Here is a 21,822-nt window from a genome sequence, read left to right on the forward strand (position 1 = left end):
GGATAAAGATAGTGTATATAAAGATAGTGATTTTAATCTAAATTTTTAGATAAGACTTACTGGATTGTGTACTGTAAAGGGTGTATTTTTTTTGCTTTTTTATGGTTAAAATTCTGAATGTTTTACTGATCAGTTGAAGAAGGAGGATGTAGTTTTCACTGAAGTTTCACAGACCATGGATTTCTTCTGCCTACTTTACTACCATGGTATCTATTCTCACAAGTTCATTCTGTTATTGAAAAAAATGAAACATGGAACCCCCTAAAAAATAACAATATCAAAGGTTAATGCTGAAATGTTTCCTTATATAGAGATGAAGAATTTGCTTATAGGGAATAACAAATGTACGTCTAATTAAATGTAATTGTGTGTTTACAGACAGATGATACTGACGGGATGTGTCGCTTTTGCCCAACATGTCGGACAAGCTCGACTCATGGAGGAACTCCTCCCACAGTGTTGGGAACAGGTAACCAGAGATTTGTTATACTCCTGTTAATGTCACATCTGTTAATGTAATGACTGCTTATATCATATTTTGGTTAATAAGATTATATGCAAAAACTTAGATTTATGATGGAGAAAATGCTGCTTCAGTATCAATGTAGGAATTTATAGAAGTTAATTCATATCAGATTTAAGATAGAAAATTAGTCTTTATCATATAATTTTCTGTATGACAGAAAAATATGATCCTCACCAGCTAGGCTAAGTGGTAATTTGAAATCATGTACTGACAAAGCAATATTGTCACATACAGATCAGTCACAAGTATGCAGAGAGGAGGATACTAGTGGCAGAGGCGTGTGGGGCTCTGGCTTCCTATCTACCTGTAAGTATACAATTAGAGAATTCATAGTTCACTGAATGGAAAGTTCACTTTGTTTATATTTTCTGTATGGACAAATCTTATACCTACTTATGTAAGGGAGGGGGAGGTTTTTAGTAATTGCTTTGACTTGTGTGCATAAGTGCATGAACCTGAAGACAGATTTAGTTCATATCTACACCATAGCATCACATTACCAAGTCTTACACAAAACAAGATTTTGGTGGTAATTGATCTAGGTTAAAGGTCAAAGGTCACTGTCGATGTCTGTTAAAATAAAAAAAAAACCTCAATAGCTTTAGATCAGAAGAAAAAGATGAGGGGGTGGGGGTATATCTATGTGAGTTCCTGCTCACTTTGTGTTTAGTTCACTTGGTTGGATAGGCCAAGTGAGCTTATGACATACCATGTTGTCTGTCGTCTGTCCGTCCGTCTGTATTTTACAGATCTTAACGTTGATGATTTTCTTTGTATATTGCTTTACATAAAATAAAATAAATTTTTTAATGATGGAATCTGTTTATTTTCTCTACCAGATCAATACCAAAAGTAAATGTATCTTCGAGATTCATTATCTGATTTGATGATTTCCTTTGGAGTTATGCCCCTATTGTTTTAACCTTATCCTGGAAAACGTACATCTTTCTTACAAAAACAATGCTCATTATCTATCAAAATTCACTATCTTAACTGTAAAGCTCACTATCTTAACTGTAAAGCTCACCATCTTAACTGTAAAGCTCACTATCTTAACTGTAAAGCTCACTATCTTAACTATAAAGCTCACTATCTTAACTGTAAAGCTCACTATCTTAACTATAAAGCTCACTATCTTAACTGTAAAGCTCACTATCTTAACTGTAAAGCTCACTATCTTAACTGTAAAGCTCACTATCTTAACTGTAAAGCTCACTATCTTAACTGTAAAAGCTCACTATCTTAACTGTAAAGCTCACTATCTTAACTGTAAAGCTCACTATCTTAACTGTAAAAGTTCACTATCTTAACCGTAAAGCTCACTATCTTAACTGTAAAGCTCACTATCTTAACTGTAAAAGCTCACTATCTTAACCGTAAAGCTCACTATCTTAACTGTAAAAGCTCACTATCTTAACTGTAAAGCTCACTATCTTAACTGTAAAGCTCACTATCTTAACTGTAAAGCTCACTATCTTAACTGTAAAAGCTCACTATCTTAACTGTAAAGCTCACTATCTTAACTGTAAAAGCTCACTATCTTAACTGTAAAAGCTCACTATCTTAACTGTAAAGCTCACTATCTTAACTGTAAAGCTCACTATCTTAACTGTAAAAGCTCACTATCTTAACTGTAAAGCTCACTATCTTAACTGTAAAAGCTCACTATCTTAACTGTAAAGCTCACTATCTTAACTGTAAAGCTCACTATCTTAACTGTAAAGCTCACTATCTTAACTGTAAAGCTCACTATCTTAACTGTAAAGCTCACTATCTTAACTGTAAAAGCTCACTATCTTAACTGTAAAAGCTCACTATCTTAACTGTAAAGCTCACTATCTTAACTGTAAAGCTCACTATCTACTTTCAGAATGAAATCCTGAGCTCACTAGTGCTGTCCATGCTGCAACAGATGCTGAGTGATGATAAGGATGAGGAAGTCCGAGAGGCTGTGGTCAGGAGCCTTGGTCTACTCTTTGGCTTTATCTGTGATACGGACAAATTCTCCCAGGTACGACACAGTGTTGTTTCCTTTTAAATACTCTTTTTGATGTAAAACACACTACACAAATTATATCTGTAATAGTTTGTCTCAAGACATCATTACCTTCACAAAGAAACCTTTCATTGTGTCAGTATGGGTTCAGAGGTCATTTGGGAATATTGCAGTCCTTCAATTTTAGTTTGAGAAAAAAAAATTGAGGTTGTATATAATCAATTTCTTTTTTTTCCTTTCTCAATGTTTCTAAATGTTCCAGTTTTTAAAAATATTTTGTGATTTTTCCTTGACAGGGTTTTGAGCTTTTGCAGACAGCCCTAAAGGACAACTCAGAGCGAGTGATCACAGCAGCCCAGCAGGTCTTCCTACCAGCATTTGCAGTCTGGGCTCAGGAACTGGACAAGTTGGAACACAATCTGATAAATACCATCCTTAAGGATCTGGAAGAACTAGTTAAGGCAATTCCATATATCTCTGCTTCTCACCCTGGCTCACCGGCTCCACCTTGTGTCATCAACCTTATTTATGGTCTTTAAAAACTGCATGTTTTTGACTAAAGAAAAAATATTGACAAATTCACTGAAAATTGCTAGCTAGGTACAGGTTTAGGAGTTAATGCATTATTGCATGAATTTTGATACCAGATTTGAAACTTATCAGATTAATTTCCTTTTCGAAGTCATATAAAGGCTAGAGATTTTTGGATGGGAATAATAAACGAATGTTGACTTGAATTTGTCGAGAGAGGAAAATGTTGGGACATATATAGGGTTATAAGTTAAAAAAAAGTTGAATAAAATACATACTAGGATAAAATTTTTCCACTAGGAAAATGACCCTGGTAAATAACCCATAGTAAAAAAATACTTCAACATTGTGATGGACTTTTATGGAATTTATTCATCAATGGATTGTCTGAAAAAGTAAAAAAAATTTAAATCAAAGGTCAAGGTCAGAATCAGCCATGTTTTACAGGCCACAGTCTGAGGGTATACATTTGTTATGCATATATCTCTCAGATGTTAAATAAAGAAATTATCTACATTGCTAAAACAGTTGGATTCCTTTCACTACTTGATGACACAGGGGGTTGCTTTCCTGATTAATATTAGTGCTAGTGTGGTATCTATTATTTAACTTTAATTTTTATCTATTTGTGCTTAAAAGTTTATTATTTGTATTCACAAGAACAATGGAACTACTAGGTGGTATAAATATGTACAGATCTTGTAGACTTATTTCAAATACAGGTTGGTAGCTACAATACTCACATACTGTGTAGCTGGTAATTTTCATGGTTCAAAAATTTTGTGGTATTGTTTGAAAACCATATAATGAAATTTTAACGTATTAAACTTTTGCAATTTAGATGTAAGATGATATCCAATTTTCATGAATATTACTCCAGAGGTAAAGTTTCAGTATGTAACCGCTCATTAGCTGAATTTTTTTCTATCGGAAATATTTCTTGAAGCATGGAAAAAATTCTCCTCAACCCTGAAGCCAAGCTGTTCATGACAAAAGGGGCTAGAATACTTGACATAATCTTATAACAAAGCTATTTTTGTAAATCATGGTCCAAGTGACTTGACAAGAGTTATTTGATGACAGGTTTGGGGAAGAAAAAAAATGAGGCTAAATGTTGTAGTATTATTTTTGCTTTCTGGAGAGTCTTGCCCACAAAAATGAAAAGGCCTCAAGTTTGTGTTGTAATACATAGATTGAAGAAGATTTGAACCTGTAGATCCTGAAGCTAAATCAAACTTCCTATAGGGTTGTTTTCCTCATTAGCAAATTAGGGAAAAAATCTATATCTTTACCATAGGAGATTTTATTACAATTGAATTTTTTTACACAATAATCATGAAATATATAGGGCGTAGACTGCAAACCCACCAAAGAGGAATTAGGATTGTTTTGTTGTGATAATTGAGCCTAATTAGATTATGTTGTGGTATGATAAATGACTATACCGCCTATGATGTAATGTTTACCTACAGTTGGCGACACGACAGGTATGTTATTTTTGGTAGTGAAGCCTGCCAGAAAAGGTGTGCCGTTTATATAATCACACTCTGTTTTTTCAGACTCCACACACCATCGATAAAATCATCCAATCATAATTTGCCACACTTTCCTCCAATAAAATTGAAAGATGAATACAGTTTTGGAAATAATCCTTTATCTTTCTCGTCACTTTCAATGTGCACTATTTCTCAATCCTATTCACGTGACCATTATATAAAGTCTCAAGTTTCCAACTGATAGCCCCCTCGTCACTGTTCAATTCTGCCTGTCAGTTCCATTGTTACATCACCATTGTGTTGATTTCATATCTGACAGATATTTTAAAGAAATATATGTATATAAATCCTTTACATTAAAATGTTTTGAATTTATTTTTTTTGCAATCTTATAGTATTTTTGAGAGTTCAAAATAAAAATGAAACAAATTCTATGAAAAAAATACAAGAATTACATAGCCAGTATTCTGTAACAGGACCTTGTCAAATCCTGATCATGCCAGTCGTAAAGTACATCATGAATTAAGAAATTATTAAAAGGATAGGGCACCAACATTTGTGTTCTGTGATTGTGGCTTTACTGTTTTGCTATGCTAGCCAGTATATCTGTCAGATTTGATGGTGGCCAATGTTTTATAGATCATTCATTAATTAATGTGTTAATTATGTTAATATTCTCTCTTTCTGCTGCCAGTGTTTTTCAGTTTCCGTGGTGACAAAATACTGTGTTGCGGTCCTGTTTTCCAAACCGATGCTTTCACCTTTTGACACAGAAATTTTTCTTTTAAAGAAACATACCTGTTGACTGCTGCTTCATAAAATTAGAAAAAAATATGAATTTGAAATATTTTGTCAAAAAGGGGAAAAAAACTCTTTATAATTTGTTTTCCTATTAATGATTTATTCTAAATGAACATCATTATCTTTTTAAAAAAAATGAAATAATAATTCAATTCTGTAAATGTACATTTTTTAGCAGTAAAGTTATTTGACACCTTTGACAGTTATTTGACACCTTTGACTGGTATTTGACACCTTTGACAGTTATTTGACACCTTTGACAGGTATTTGACACCTTTGACACTAAGCAAATTCTTCATCCTGATTATGTGTTCAAAATTACTATTACACTGAAATTAGAATACGCCAAAATATGTACATTAACAGTATAATGAAGTTGTCTCCGTTTGTAATTATCTTCATGGAGCTATAACATACAGGTATGATTCTTGAGGTGGTGGGATTATTAAATTGATTTTATCGCAGAGAGGTTTAGAGTTTGATACATCATTTGTATGTTTTATCAAACAATAAATTAGGTGTTTATTGATAATCACTGTTAAAGAAAAAAAATTCCAGCATTCACATTTTAATAAATATTTCGAAAATAGATTTGAAAAAGTTGATGTTTCAAGTGAGGAAAGTTTTTCCGTACTCTTAACTTTATATAAAGAACCCAACATCTTAAACACGAAATTTGTAGTTTTGAAATTACATTTAAAAAATCTGTTTCTTAACTTTTAAGTCAATAAAATCGTACTGAATCAGAGAACAGTATGTCCTTTATAAACAAAAGTTTACTTCAGTGAAAATTTTATGTTTCTGAATAAAAGTATATCTAGAGATATTTGATGAAGTCTTTTTCTGTCATTTTTTCTGGACCACAACAAATTTCTTGAAAATATCATATATACTACATACATATTCATATCATAATTGTTTATTTACATATTTTATACCTTTTTAATGAGTGTTTGATTTTTATAATCAAATTAATCACCATTTCTACTGTAGTGTCTGTAGTACATATTTAATATATTATACTTCTGTAGGTAATTGTAGTATATCTATGTAACCAGAGCATTTAACATCTCTGCTTCAATCCTCTCAAATATTTTTATATATTCAGTTGATATTTCTACGTTATGATCTTTTTAAAGAAAACTATCTAGATTGTAGATTGCCTAAAGCGATGCTAATCATTTTCATGTTAAAACATTGCTTAAAAACTAGCTCTTTGCAATTTTTCATTTAAATTTTATTAAAAATTAGTACCAGTGTTTAATTTTTATTTCGGTTTTAGAATGAAATTTCTTATTCAAAAGAAGGTCAGATCTTTTTGCACACTTTTCATTTTTATGTTTGGCTAAACCCTTCCACCCCTCTGCTGTCATAGTGGACTCTAATATTCATTGACTTGGACTGTACCACTTATTATCTGAGGGGTGGCAGAGGTTTAAAGTGAAAAGTTGTTGATGTTGTTTATGCAGAATAGTTATCAATATTGTTATTCACAAAATTACACCCAGGCTTATTGTGTCGATTAGTTAATTATTTTCACTGCCAATCTATAAATATCAATACACGTGCATATTAAGTAGTATGAAAATAATTTGATGTTTTAATGCATATACATTATACAGATATCATTGAGTGTTTTTTTTAAATTGTGTTTCGCATTGAACTCATTGTTTACAAATATAAATTTAAGTAAATATTTTGCATGTGAAACACAAATTGTACAGAGTACCTCCTTTATAATGTCTTTGTTACCCCATAAATAATTTATCTTTTTTGTAACAAGTATTTCCATTGGCTATTTTTTGTTTGTTTGTTTGATACGTTACTGCTGATTGGCTAAAAAGACAATATCAAAATCTCTGAAAAGAAGGAATCTGGTAATGAAGTAGTGAAAAAAATCTTGTGTTTTGTTCAGGGTAGATGAAATTGTAAAAGTTAACTTCAATATTTTCATTTTTATTTATCTTTTATTTTCAATATATCTATTTTGTTTTTTATTTACATTATGAATTGGAACACAATCAAACAACTTCTTTACTTTCCATAGACAACAGGGAAGTTAAAATAGGGAAAACAAAACCATTATAAGGAGAGTAACAGACAAACAAATACAGAAATATTTCTTGCTCTAAAACCTGTCACTGACTTTATTTTGATAGTGTGCTCTAGCGGCTCAGAAGGCATCCAATAGTGTGACGATACCCCTGAACGAGGGACGCTTCCTCCTCCTCATGATGGCTCTCCAAGAACTCGTCCCCTTCCTGTTTATCTCTATGGTCAAATCCGCTCCATTTGTTGGTAAAATCAGTGAAGTATTGGGTACAGCAGAGCCTGTAGATGGTAAGTATCTATATTAAATTGTGATATTTATTTAGTAATAAGCGAACCCATATAAATAACACAGCTTTGATATAATGTTATTAGAATCATTGTGCTGTAATAAGCCCAGCCATATGTATTATACTGTTTCCATAAAAACTATCAATAACTCTTTTATCATTGTCCTGTAATAAGCCCACACACACATATATATATTTATATGATACTGTTTCAGTTTAAACATCAATAGATGCTGTATCATTGTCCTGTAATAAGCCCAGCTATATATATGATACTGTTTCCACCTGAAAATCAATAAATCTTTTATCACTGTGCTGTAATAAGCCCAGCTCCTTACTTTTAGTCTTTGATATAGACTCGATCCTCAGGCTTATTGCAACATGTTCAAATTATCTTTTGTATCTCCAGCAAAAGGTCTCTATCCTATCAATCTATGTGTAAACAAGGCAATAAACGAGAAGATCTGATCTATATGGTCATGATATTATCTACATTAAGCGAACGTAGAAATGTTGTCATTGCTAATAGATTTTTTTTCCAGTACAGAAACATTTTATTTCGTCTTCACGAGACTCATTGGTTGATTCCAGGATAATTCTGTCACTCAGAATTATCCCTTGTATTCTAACAGACCCATCCCACATATCACTCTCCTTGGTCAATTTAAAACACTGAAGAATATCTCGGAAACCTTACTTTTTCTTTAAGTACTCATAAAGTTCATAAGCAAAAAAAATCATTCCCATTGAGCTTACACTTTAATATTGTTGTTTTGGTTCTTTTTCAGCATCTCGGTTTCCCAAACCAAGCTCACCATTGTCAGATCTGAAAACTGTAGTTGGAGGTGGACGAGAGTTGTCTGCCCTTATGTATCTATATGAAAACCACATATCTCAGGAATGGTTTGAACCATGGGACAACTTTAACTGGGTTGTAAATAATCTGTAAGTAGTGAAATCAGATTCATTGTATTTTATTTTGGAAATTTGTTATTTATTTCATTAAGACACTCTTGCATTTGAAAAACTTACAACTTACTGGAAATAAGTATTTAAAATTTTTCCTGACACTGAAGAAAGTAAGACCTGTATATACTTATTTTATATGATTGAAATGAAGGTTTCAGACTTTTTCTTAAAAAAAAAAAAAAAACAAAAAACAAAAAACAAAACTTTTAATAATTTATTGCTTGAGATATTTCAGATATGCACTTTTTCAAAAAAGAAGTATTTGTCTTTGATAAATTCCCCTAACTTTTATTTCAAAGGAAGTATTAGGCGATAGGGTTATTGATGTAAAGTCAGCTAATGGTTTGATGTTCTTTTCACAATCTTATATAAGATTGAATGTTTTTTTATGTAAATGTCAGATTTCAAATTAATAATAGTTTGTTGTGATTGTAAATGTACCTTTTTCCCCCCAGTATCCCACGTCTTATTGAGATCTCCATGGGCGCTGGACTCTCAGCTCCTCGCATCACTACGTGTCAGTGTAAATGTTTCTTTAAGATTTGCCGGACATTTGGCAAAACATTCACAGAAAAGAAGGTAAACTTATTCTTAAATATTAAAACAATTTTGTTTTTAATTTTTAAAAAGAAATTCAGTCATTTTACAGTGATAAGTTTTTACATATTGGATAACACACTTGATTTTGACCAAAGTGACTGGGGATTCCCATTTCTGAATTGGCCGTTTAAAGCTGTGAGGTCATCTGCCTGACAACGTGGGTTTTTCCCGGATAGTCCAGTTCCTTCACACAGTTATACCTCTTACATACATATGTCTGTGCAAGCAAGAAAGATTTATATGAGTTTGCGCCATAGTTGTGAAATAAGTGAGCTTTATATCTAACAGAAATGTGAGAGATTTGAAATCTCTGCTAATTTATAACTTGTCACTACTGCTTCTGATAACTTCATTTTTCAGCAAACCTTTTTTTCTGAAGATTAGAAAAAAATAAAATTTACGAGGATTTTTGAAATGATAGCTAAAATTTCTGTTTTCAGATCCGGCCAAAGTTTATAGAACTTATGATGTTAACAGATGAACATGTTGGTAAGTTCTTAGTGTCTGACATACCTTTTAAACTCTCTTAAAATTCTACATTAAATTTTTCAGGTAATGCTTATCATTAGATTAGTATCTGTAAAAGTTGAATTAAAAAAAAACCGTGTATATATATATAGTTATGTCCCTGACCATATTCTTTTTATGAAATGGTGAAAAACTTTTAGAAAAGATCTTTCAGCTAAATATAATTTTATTTTTTCAACAGAATACCAGGCATATGCCAATGCTAAGCAGACGTCAGTGACGACGTGCATTGTACCGGTGTATGCTGGCGGTGTCCTCAGTGCATTCAATAGTGTAAGTCACCACAATGATGTCAGAATCTTCACGCTTCAGTAAATTCAGTTATTAGATATAAACATAAGGATATATTTTTAGCTACCGAGCCATGACGGCCTTGTGGTTAAAGGTCTGACTGTCTTTATCACTAGCACTCCGTCTCTGGGTCACAGGTTTTAGGCTTACGTAGGGCAAGTGCCAGGTACTGGCTGCAGGAGAATGGTTTGTCTGAAAATTCCAGCTTTCCCCAAGGTGGCATGTCCTTAAATGATTGTTAATAGGTCATAAAGGAATAACAAACTGAACTTTTAGCTGAGATTATTTTAATGTTACCAGCTTGTTAAACATCATATCGAGGCAAACTTTGATAAAGCTTTTAAAAAATAATTTGCCTGTCTTTGAAATTTCTTTTTCATACCCACAAAGTAAGGAAATGAGTTGCATAAATTTCTGTTTCTTTGAAATTTCTTTGTCATATCCTGGAAGTAGGGAAATGCATGTATACCACATGTGTAAGTGCAGAGGAGATTTCGTAACGTCAAGGTCATGTAGCTGTTTCTAAAAATAGAACTGGTGAATATCTAGATTTAGGTGCACAAAGGGATATCTCTTGACCTGTCAGTGTTTTAGATAAATCTGAGAATGAAAAATTCATAACATTAAATCAATGCTTCTCTGGCTCATAAAGAAGACCATGCTTCATATAAACATTTAACATTTAAAGAAGATAACATATTTTTCTGACATGAAGAAGATTTTTGTTTTTTTTTTTTACATAAAAATGAAGATTTAAGTAATGTTATATATCATTCCTCTGACCTTGACCTTCAGGAGGAGGACCGCCAGCAGTTGACTCAGTTCCTACAGGAGATGCTGACCATGGTGTCGGTGTACCAGGCTCCCCTCGACAGCATCAAGGCAGCCTTTATGGAGATAAGGTAAAGGTTACAGCTTGACATATCTGTCAGGTGTTTCAGTGAAAGTTGTAATTTATCAGGATGAAATAAACCATGTAAAAAAAAATCCTTGAAAAGAAAATCAATAAACAAGAATAATAATCACTTTTATGACTGCTGTAGAAAATATATGCAGCAAATTTAGCTACAATTAAAAACTTTTGGGAGTAAAATTGGTTTCCATGGTGTCCTTGACATTTGCTGTGATATACCCTTGACCTTTTATCTTGCTTAGATTCTCCATTATGCATAAATCATTGCTACGATTATATGTCCTTGACATTTGATGTTATATGACCTTGACCTTGTATCATGGTGAGGGTCTCATCACCCATTAATCAGTGCTGTGATTCGCATGTCCTTGACATTTGATGTTATATGACCTTGACCTTATATCATGGTGAGAGTCTCTTTACACATAAATCCCAGCTTGACATTTGATGTTTTATGACCCTGACCTTGTATTTCAGTGCAAATCCTAGTAACCATGAGTTACTGCTGACAGTGTTATGGGAAGGAGTAGTTCACACATCAGCTCAGGTGCGGAGTACGGCAGCTCGCTTGTTTGAGGTTAGTATTGTTATCCAATCATAGTGAACCATGTATTGATAAGCCTATGTCTTCTAATAAGCCCACCCTCCTACTTTGATTCAAAGGTTACAGGATAAATATGGAAAGCAATTTACACTGTATTTTAATACCATGGAAATACTGATTTTTAAAGGAATAAGGGTATTTAATTTGGTTAACTTTATGGATACATTTCATTCGCCAAATTCTTATGTCCACAGACTGTTAAAATTATTATATAAAGATTTATAGAGCTATAATCATCCATGAAACTAAGTGTCCAAGAAATAGTGAATTTTTGAAAACTACAAAGTTGAGTCCCTCAAAAAAAATTGACTTTACAATATTGGGTATTTATTGACTATTGTTTTCTGTCCTTTGAACTGAATTCTTTCTTTCATTTCAGCTGCTTGTTAAAGGAGTTAGTGAGAACCTAGTATCTACACGAGTCTTTCCTGCCTTGGTCACTCTTGGCAATGACCCAGAAATGTAAGTCTAGTATTAAGAGTTAAAAGGTCAAAGTTCAGAGCAGATATATATGTAATATCAATGACCTTCAGATTTCTAAAATGACATATAGCACTTGTTTCTTCTTCTCTTGTAAAATCTTTGAGACTACATGTAAAATAAAAGAGTTTTGGTGATTATGTCTTATTGGATGTTTTGATTCTGACCTCTGACTTGTTTCTGATTGTATGATTATATGACCTCTGACCTGTTGAAGATTTATAGCCTCTAACCTTTGTATTACAGCTCTGTGAGAACTTCAACCATTCCAGCTTTAGGTGCAATAATAGAAAATATCAATCTAAGGGAGGTAAGTCTGCAGTCTCACTCTGACATAACTTTGTTACCATGGTGTTTTATGTACTTTTGTGAATCTTTCAGCCATTTCCGGGGTTTAAAAATTGTCCTACTATGAATGTGTCAGGCACACTGCCCATTTATCACTGTGGCATATTGAGTGCCTTTGTGATGATATTTGTCTGTGTGAATTTTAGTAGGTATTATCTGGGGAGTCCAACCCTACATATTTCACAGTCTGCTAACATATTTAAATCTTTTATCAGCATCAGATGACATATTTACTGTTGCAAACCAACATTTTCATACAAAATCTAGTTGCATGTCTCAGAATGGTATATAGGTTAGAGTTTGTCCTAATTTGGGCTCTAACAGAAATCTGACTTCGTAACTTTATCTTTCAAAACATTCCAGCCTTCTATAAAGCTGGTCTGATTGGGCCGGATGATTTCTCTAGTTTACACAAGGGGGCGCTTTAGTCAGTCTTAATTGCCTTTGACAGGAAGGGTAATTCTGTGTGATAGTTTAGATCTGTTTATCACAGCTGCCTTTATAGTTTAGTGATAGTTACGATTATGACGAGACATTTCTAATGTATTTAGTATGACAGGTTATAAAAGATATTTTTCAACAGATAATAAATCAAATTATATTCTTTCTCCTATGTTTATTTGTGTCCTTATAAGAGTTTAGTGTAATGATGGGTGATTTGCCTTTTCCCTCAAACTCTGAATAATTTTATATTCTATATGGGTTTTTCGTTTTGTTTTTTACGCCATCTGACCCAAAGAGTCAAGATGGCCTATTGCTATCGTGCATTATTTGGTGTTGTGCGCTATTGGCTTTTGGCCGTCTGTAAACTTTTCCTTTAAAACACTCCTCCTGTTTAATGCCTTGGCAGATTTCAACCAAATTTGGTCTGAAAAACTGAAAAGTCATTGGGTGTGGGGGATCATTTATGAAATTCAGAAATTTGATTCAACCCCAAGGGATCTGGGGATAGGGCCCTAAAATATTAGTTAGACAATACTTAGCTTCAAAACGCTTCTCTTTCTTAAAACTTTGATTTATTTCATTCATATTTTGTCCATAACATCAATAGGGGTTGGCAAGTAATTCTTAAATTCAGAAAATTGATTTAACCCCTTGGAAAAATTGTTCAGTAATTTTGCTTCAGAATGCTACTCTTCCTTATGACTTTAATGGATTTAAACCAAATGTGGTACAAAACATCATTGAGGGCAGAGAATTATTTCTTAAATTCAGAAAGGGGCGGGGTTCCAAAAGGGGAAGATAGATAATATTCTGCTTCAAAACCTCCTTCTTAATGCCTGGATAGATTTCAACCAAATTTGGCCTGAAACATTATCAGAGCATGGCAATGGTATCAAACATGAATGATCCTGAGATTGTCCTGACCAAATCTTATTTTAACCTTTGGTTCAAAATCCAACATAACTCATCCTAGAACAAATAGTCTGAACTTTTCTCATGTTTCATTCACACCAATGAGGAAAATATTTGGAGTTTGATGTTTTTTAAAGAAAAGAAAGAGATGATCTGTTGTTATTTTTCAGTCTGATCAAAACATGGTAGCAACAGTAGCCATTTTGTATCATGATTGTGCAACTGTTTTTCACAAACAGAACCTACCATTTATGAGTTTCTGATACTTTCAAGGAATGTTCAAATTTTGAATTCATCAGATTTGTCAGACTACCATCAGCAAATTCTATAGTTTCTCCATCTATCTAACGATTGTCAGATGACCGTTAAGGGTCATGGCCCTCTTGTTACTTTTTGTTTTTATTTCTAAAAGAAAAACCATAAATGTATTTCAATTTACTTTGTAATTTCAATTTGGTTTGAAAAAAATCCTGAATTTTTACACCATATGATATTCAATGGAATTTTACAAAATTCTTTTCAATTTGATTATTAAAAAAACAGCCTCCATGGATCTTGTACTGTTGTGACAGTTTTGTTGGCTGTTGTAAATAAAACTTACACTGCCTTATATGATTTTGTTTTTAAATCACATAAGTTTGATCTACAGCTGTTTTATAGACCTGTAACTTTGTTAAATTAGCATGTGACTCAGTTTGATGAATATGTGACTCATTTTACTGAATGTGTGACTTGATATGATGAACATGTTACTCTTTTCACTAAACATGTGACTTGGTGTGATGAACATGTTACTCTTTTCACTAAACATGTGACTTGGTGTGATGAACATGTTACTCTTTTCACTAAACATGTGACTTGCTTTGATGAACATGTTACTCTTTTCACTAAACATGTGACTTGGTATGATGAACATGTTTACTCTTTTCACTAAACATGTGACTTGGTATGATGAACATGTTACTCTTTTCACTAAACATGTGACTTGGTATGATGAACATGTTACTCTTTTCACTAAACATGTGACTTGGTATGATGAACATGTTACTCTTTTCACTAAACATGTGACTTGGTATGATGAACATGTTACTTTTTTCACTAAACATGTGACTTGGTATGATGAACATGTTACTCTTTTCACTAAACATGTGACTTGGTATGATGAACATGTTACTCTTTTCACTAAACACATGTGACTAAACATGGTGGTGTGATGAACATGTTACTCTTTTCACTAAACATGTGACTTGGTATGATGAACATGTTACTCTTTTCACTAAACATGTGACTTGGTGACTTGGTGTGATGAACATGTTACTCTTTTCACTAAACATGTGACTTGGTGTGATGAACATGTTACTCTTTTCACTAAACATGTGACTTGGTGTGATGAACATGTTACTCTTTTCACTAAACATGTGACTTGGTATGATGAACATGTTACTCTTTTCACTAAACATGTGACTTGGTGTGATGAACATGTTACTCTTTTCACTAAACATGTGACTTGGTGTGATGAACATGTTACTCTTTTCACTAAACATGTGACTTGGTATGATGAACATGTTACTCTTTTCACTAAACATGTGACTTGGTATGATGAACATGTTACTTTTTTCACTAAACATGTGACTTGGTATGATGAACATGTTACTTTTTTCACTAAACATGTGACTTGGTGTGATGAACATGTTACTCTTTTCACTAAACATGTGACTTGGTGTGATGAACATGTTACTCTTTTCACTAAACATGTGACTTGGTATGATGAACATGTTACTCTTTTCACTAAACATGTGACTTGGTGTGATGAACATGTTACTCTTTTCACTAAACATGTGACTTGGTGTGATGAACATGTTACTCTTTTCACTAAACATGTGACTTGGTATGATGAACATGTTACTCTTTTCACTAAACATGTGACTTGGTATGATGAACATGTTACTTTTTTCACTAAACATGTGACTTGGTATGATGAACATGTTACTTTTTTCACTAAACATGTGACTTGGTATGATGAACATGTTACTCTTTTCACTAAACATGTGACTTGGTATGATGAACATGTTACTCTTTTCACTAAACATGTGACTTGGTATGATGAACATGTTTACTCTTTTCACTAAACATGTGACTTGGTATGATGAACATGTGACTCATTTTACTGAACGTGTGACTTGGTATGATGGACATGTGACTCATTTTACTGAACATGTGACTTGGTTTGATGAACATGTTACTTTTTTTTTACTGGACATGTGACTTGGTGTGATGAACATGCGACTCTTTTTGACAAACATATAACTTGGTTTGATGAATAAGAGAACATAGTTTGAAGAAAATGTTTTTGCCTTGTTTAAACTTACTTTTGTGTCTATTACAGATGTTAGATCGTGTGTACATGCAGTTTCTGACCTTCATGGATGACCCTGCCTATAAAGACGAACATAACATTCAGACTGAGCTTATCCGAACACTAGCTCGTGTTGGACCAAATGCCGAGCCCCGCTTTAGAGATGAATGTGAGTACTGCTTTTTTTTCACATCGTTTACTGTATCGGTCCTAGTGACAGGTCACAAAAAAAAAACAAATAATATAAATCCAAAATTCATATAAGATGTCATGTTTGATTAGATAAAGTCTGGATTTTCAAGTTTTATTTAAAAATTTGGCGAAATCAGGAATTGATTATAATTCACGGAATAAATGTTGTCTTGTTGTTTTAAGACATAAAGGTCAGTGTTTGGACCGATACAGTAAACACCTTTAGTTACAGATATGAATTTGAAACCATACCAGGGATTATACAACACTTTGTTTAAGGTGAAATCACGATAGGACAAACGCTTCAATTCTTTTCCAGGAGGATTCACTTGAATTATTTTGTTTCTTTAAGATTTTCTTTAATTTTCGTATTATCTGAAAAGTTGAGTCTGGGTCCTGATGACGAACTAAGTAATTTCTTCAGGACTTGTAAAGATATTAGAGCAGTTTAAAGGTTAAAAAAAGATAGTTTTTGAAAGAGAAGAATGGTATGACGTCATCTAGTCATAATAACCATACCAACGTTTTACTGGCTTTTAAGTCCTTTGTGAATGATGTGAAAAACCATTTATCTATTGTTAGTTTCTATTGTATAGGCTGTCTCCACATAATACCACATTGGACCAAGTAAGTCATTAAAATGTCCAGTTTAGTGGGAATCCATTGGCAGATAGTTTGAGGCGGTTGGTTTTGTTATACTGTAAAATCATTAATGTTTGGTGAATAATGGGTACTTTGAACTCACAAGTTTATATGTCCAATAAACAGGTTTATGCCGAATGGATCATACTACTTGGGGATTTTGTGATCAATATTAACCCACAAAATCATGAGCCAATGTAAATGTATATTTTTGGAAAACCACAAAATTTTTAGCCTCACAATAATTGATGATTTTCTTGTTTATTTACCATGAAAATTAAAACTTAAACATGGAAAATAAGCAAAGAAGATTAAAACCTATTACTAAATGTAAGGCATAAAGATAATTGATAATTAACAAAGTTGTTTACAGGGAGGTTTTTCTGTAGCTAAGACTGTTTCCAGATATAAACCATTGATACAGTAACATTCTGAGGTACAGGGAGGTTTTTCTGTAGCTAAGACTGTTTCCAGATATAAACCCTTGATACAGAGACATTCTGAGGTATGGGAGGTTTTTCTGTAGCTAAGACTGTTTCCAGATATAAACCATTGATACAGTAACATTCTGAGGTACAGGGAGGTTTTTCTGTAGCTAAGACTGTTTCCAGATATAAACCCTTGATACAGAGACATTCTGAGGTACAGGGAGGTTTTTCTGTAGCTGTTTCGAAATGTTAACCTTTATGATGTTTGCCTGTTTAGCTGCTATTTTTAGATCTAGATTGTCAAGGGAAACATTTTTTTAATGGTTTTAATGGTAAGGATGACAAGTTTGTACCTTTGTGTAAAATGTTGTGAAAGGTTTGTACTTTAGAAATATAGAATTTGTTGGACTAAGAAAAACAGTAAGACATTGTCAATGATTTATTGTCTCCCTGTACAAATCTTTTTGTTTCATTCCTTTACTTGTGTGACATTTACTGTCAGCAAAGGTTTTTCTGTATTTAATAATGTTTGCCAGATATAAACCCTTGATACAGAGACATTCTGAGGATACAGGGAGGTTTTTCTGTAGCTAAGACTGTTATGGAATATAAGGATATTGAAACAGGGTATAGTGTTGTTGAGTATTACCAGGAGGGTGTGTAATGGTGGATATTAGGGGTATTGTGTTCCAGATATTACCAGGAGGGTGTGTACATGGTGAGATACAGGAAGGTTTTAGTGTTGCTAAGAGTATTACCAGGAGGGTGTAAACCCTTGATACAGAGACATTCTGAGGTACAGGGAGGTTGTTCTGTAGCTAAGACTGTTTCCAGATATAAACCTTGAGGGTGTGACATGGTGAGATATTGGGAGGTTTTTTGTGTGTAATGACTGTATTCCAGATATAAACCATTGATACAGTAACATTCTGAGGTACAGGGAGGTGTGTAAGACTGTTTCCAGATATAAACCATTGATACAGAGACATTCTGAGGTACAGGGAGGTTTTTCTGTAGCTAAGACTGTTTCCAGATATAAACCCTTGATACAGAGACATTCTGAGGTATGGGAGGTTTTTCTGTAGCTAAGACTGTTTCCAGATATAAACCATTGATACAGTAACATTCTGAGGTACAGGGAGGTTTTTCTGTAGCTAAGACTGTTTCCAGATATAAACCCTTGATACAGAGACATTCTGAGGTACAGGGAGGTTTTTCTGTAGCTAAGACTGTTTCCAGATATAAACCCTTGATACAGAGACATTCTGAGGTACAGGGAGGTTTTTCTGTAGCTAAGACTGTTTCCAGATATAAACCATTGATGCAGTAACATTCTGAGGTACAGGGGGTGTGTAATTGGATATTAGGGATATAGTGTTGATATATTACCAGGAGGGTGTGTAATGGTGGATATTAGGGGTATAGTGTTGTTGAGTATTACCAGGAGGGTGTGGAATGGTGGATATTAGGGGTATAGTGTTGTTGAGTATTACCAGGAGGGTGTGGAATGGTGGATATTAGGGGTATAGTGTTGTTGAGTATTACCAGGAGGGTGTGTAATGGTGGATATTAGGGGTATAGTGTTGTTGAGTATTACCAGGAGGGTGTGTAATGGTGGATATTAGGGGTATAGTGTTGTTGAGTATTACCAGGAGGGTGTGTAATGGTGGATATTAGGGGTATAGTGTTGTTGAGTATTACCAGGAGGGTGTGGAATGGTGGATATTAGGGGTATAGTGTTGTTGAGTATTACCAGGAGGGTGTGTAATGGTGGATATTAGGGGTATAGTGTTGTTGAGTATTACCAGGAGGGTGTGGAATGGTGGATATTAGGGGTATAGTGTTGTTGAGTATTACCAGGAGGGTGTGTAATGGTGGATATTAGGGGTATAGTGTTGTTGAGTATTACCAGGAGGGTGTGTAATGGTGGATATTAGGGGTATAGTGTTGTTGAGTATTACCAGGAGGGTGTGTAATGGTGGATATTAGTGTATTTTTAGTATTACCAGGAGGGTGTGGAATGGTGGATATTAGGGGTATAGTGTTGGTATTACCAAGAGGGTGTGTAATGGTGGATATTAGGGGTATAGTGTTGTTGAGTATTACCAGGAGGGTGTGTAATGGTGGATATTAGGGGTATAGTGTTGTTGAGTATTACCAGGAGGGTGTGGAATGGTGGATATTAGGGGTATAGTGTTGTTTAGTATTACCAGGAGGGTGTGTAATGGTGGATATTAGGGGTATAGTGTTGTTGAGTATTACCAGGAGGGTGTGGAATGGTGGATATTAGGGGTATAGTGTTGTTGAGTATTACCAGGAGGGTGTGTAATGGTGGATATTAGGGGTATAGTGTTGTTGAGTATTACCAAGAGGGTGTGTAATGGTGGATATTAGGGGTATAGTGTTGTTGAGTATTACCAGGAGGGTGTGTAATGGTGGATATTAGGGGTATAGTGTTGTTGAGTATTACCAGGAGGGTGTGTAATGGTGGATATTAGGGGTATAGTGTTGTTGAGTATTACCAGGAGGGTGTGGAATGGTGGATATTGAAGTTGCTTTTCTGCTAGTTTTCAAATCAATGACTGTTTTATTTCTGAAAATTTGTATACTTGTGTAAAAGAAATACAACACCGGTAGTGTTTTCAAAAGTTTTAATATTATTACGATGACATTACCAGTTGATAAAACACGATTAAAACTATATTAATACCAACATCAAAGAGATTATACTTCGAGTTATGGAGTAAAAAATTATGTAGGCACTGTGTATCATCTGGTTATTGATGGAACCTTGTTACCCTGAATTCAGAGTAGACAGAACCAGGACAAAGGTAAGGAACACCTCATATAAAAAAACAGGGGTGTCAGTGTAGATTTTGTAGAGAAACTGGTTTTTCAACAGAATGGTTGGATCTGGCAAAGTGGTTAAGTAAGGATATTTATTGCTTGTCTTATATAATATCAGACTACATGGTCTTCCTGTTTTTACACTCAGAAGCTTACAGGATTAAGTCTCACAGTAAATAAATGGGAGCTCTCAACATATCAAAGAAGAGCTAAGATTGAACTTTCCTGCTGGAATGAATATACATGCACATTTTATAAACCGTATTTGACCCATTTAGCACCCAGGGCGCAAAAATAATTTAGGAAAGAGGTAGGTGCTTTTTGGGATCAAATTGGTGTAAAATTACCAGTATAAATGGCCGAGTTGGATTCTACTTTTGATTTCTGAGGCATTGATCTCGAGATAAACAGTATTAAACCAAAATAACACAGGAATATGTAAAACTCGTGCACGCAATGAAAAAACGAAGTTACGAATGATTGATCAATAACACATGTGACAGGGTGAACAAAGAACAGTTGTAATTCCTGTCATGCTACTGTACAATAAAATTATATTTCCTAGCAGGTATTCAATAAAAACTTTTTAACTTGTGGCAGATGATAGACTACAGCAAATAAACGTCAACATACGAATATTACAAGCACCACACAGATATAAATAATCCTTTTACTGAAGCTTGCATTATAGCCATGATATGTGCAATGCATGAAGGACCACCCTAAAAGTTAATTCTGGTATTGACTGCGAAAGTTGAATTTAGCAAAATAGGTATCGGAAAAAATAGGGGGAGGGGCATTTATAGGGACATGGGCACTTATTGTGTCGAATATGTCATCCCCATTTTTCAGACAATCCCATGTATTATATAGCAATCAAAATTTAGTGTACATTTAGCTCAGATTTTCACCACCCCAGTTTTTGGGTGAAAATCATCATAAATCATTGGTGAATTTTTGAGAATAAGGCAGTTTTAGGCTATGAACCTATTCAAAAATATCCTAGTTGCCTTGAGTTTTTTTTAACTTCCATTTATATATATTTCCATATATTTGAGTTTTTCAGAAACAATAAGTGCTACAGCAGTTATAAATATGGTGTTCACATCAAACATAGGGTACAAAACTCATTTCCTAATAATCTTAACCAAGTTAGATCCATAAAGGAGATTTAAAATCCTGGAGGAAAAACTGTATTTGTCATATGTTTTGAAAGCTGATTATGGGTAGTAACATGAAAAAAAGAGGTCATATTTGTAATTGGCAGAGCAAAAGTTTGTTGAAGATTGTGTTATGATACCGAGGTCAAATATTTGAAATTTTTGGAGATCTAGTTCTAGTATATTGTAGATGGTTGGAAATCATAGATACAGAGGGTTGTCTGGCAGATTAAACTTGGCAAAATCTTACCAGGATAGAAAAAAGGAAACATTTTCATACATGTAAGTCGGATAAAATACAAGCCGCTGTTTAACGCCAGGATAAGAGAATTTATGTTTGGCTCGATTAGTTGAGTGTTAGACTGAGTGTACGTCAGGGTGTGTGAGATTGAATCTTAGTGAAGTCATTGTAATACAAT

At 33.8% G+C, this 21,822-nt stretch overlaps 1 protein-coding gene across 1 annotated transcript in view; it reads left to right on the plus strand.

The window, feature by feature from the left end:
- The window catches only part of LOC132553248 (RAB11-binding protein RELCH homolog), a 146,166-nt gene that overhangs the window by 7,342 nt on the left and 117,002 nt on the right, over positions 1–21,822 (plus strand). The window contains exons 11-24 of the mRNA XM_060217478.1: positions 379–469; positions 761–832; positions 2,397–2,537; positions 2,819–2,977; positions 7,510–7,690; positions 8,478–8,634; positions 9,114–9,237; positions 9,699–9,747; positions 9,968–10,059; positions 10,873–10,979; positions 11,468–11,567; positions 11,974–12,056; positions 12,321–12,384; positions 16,165–16,303. Coding sequence (XP_060073461.1) covers positions 379–469; positions 761–832; positions 2,397–2,537; positions 2,819–2,977; positions 7,510–7,690; positions 8,478–8,634; positions 9,114–9,237; positions 9,699–9,747; positions 9,968–10,059; positions 10,873–10,979; positions 11,468–11,567; positions 11,974–12,056; positions 12,321–12,384; positions 16,165–16,303 — 1,559 coding nt within the window. The remainder of the gene's footprint in view (positions 1–378; positions 470–760; positions 833–2,396; positions 2,538–2,818; positions 2,978–7,509; positions 7,691–8,477; positions 8,635–9,113; positions 9,238–9,698; positions 9,748–9,967; positions 10,060–10,872; positions 10,980–11,467; positions 11,568–11,973; positions 12,057–12,320; positions 12,385–16,164; positions 16,304–21,822) is intronic.

The sequence above is a fragment of the Ylistrum balloti genome, unplaced genomic scaffold, assembly GCF_031769215.1.
Source record: "Ylistrum balloti isolate Yb309-2 unplaced genomic scaffold, AGI_CSIRO_Ybal_v1 Utg369636, whole genome shotgun sequence".
NCBI lineage: Eukaryota > Metazoa > Mollusca > Bivalvia > Pectinida > Pectinidae > Ylistrum > Ylistrum balloti.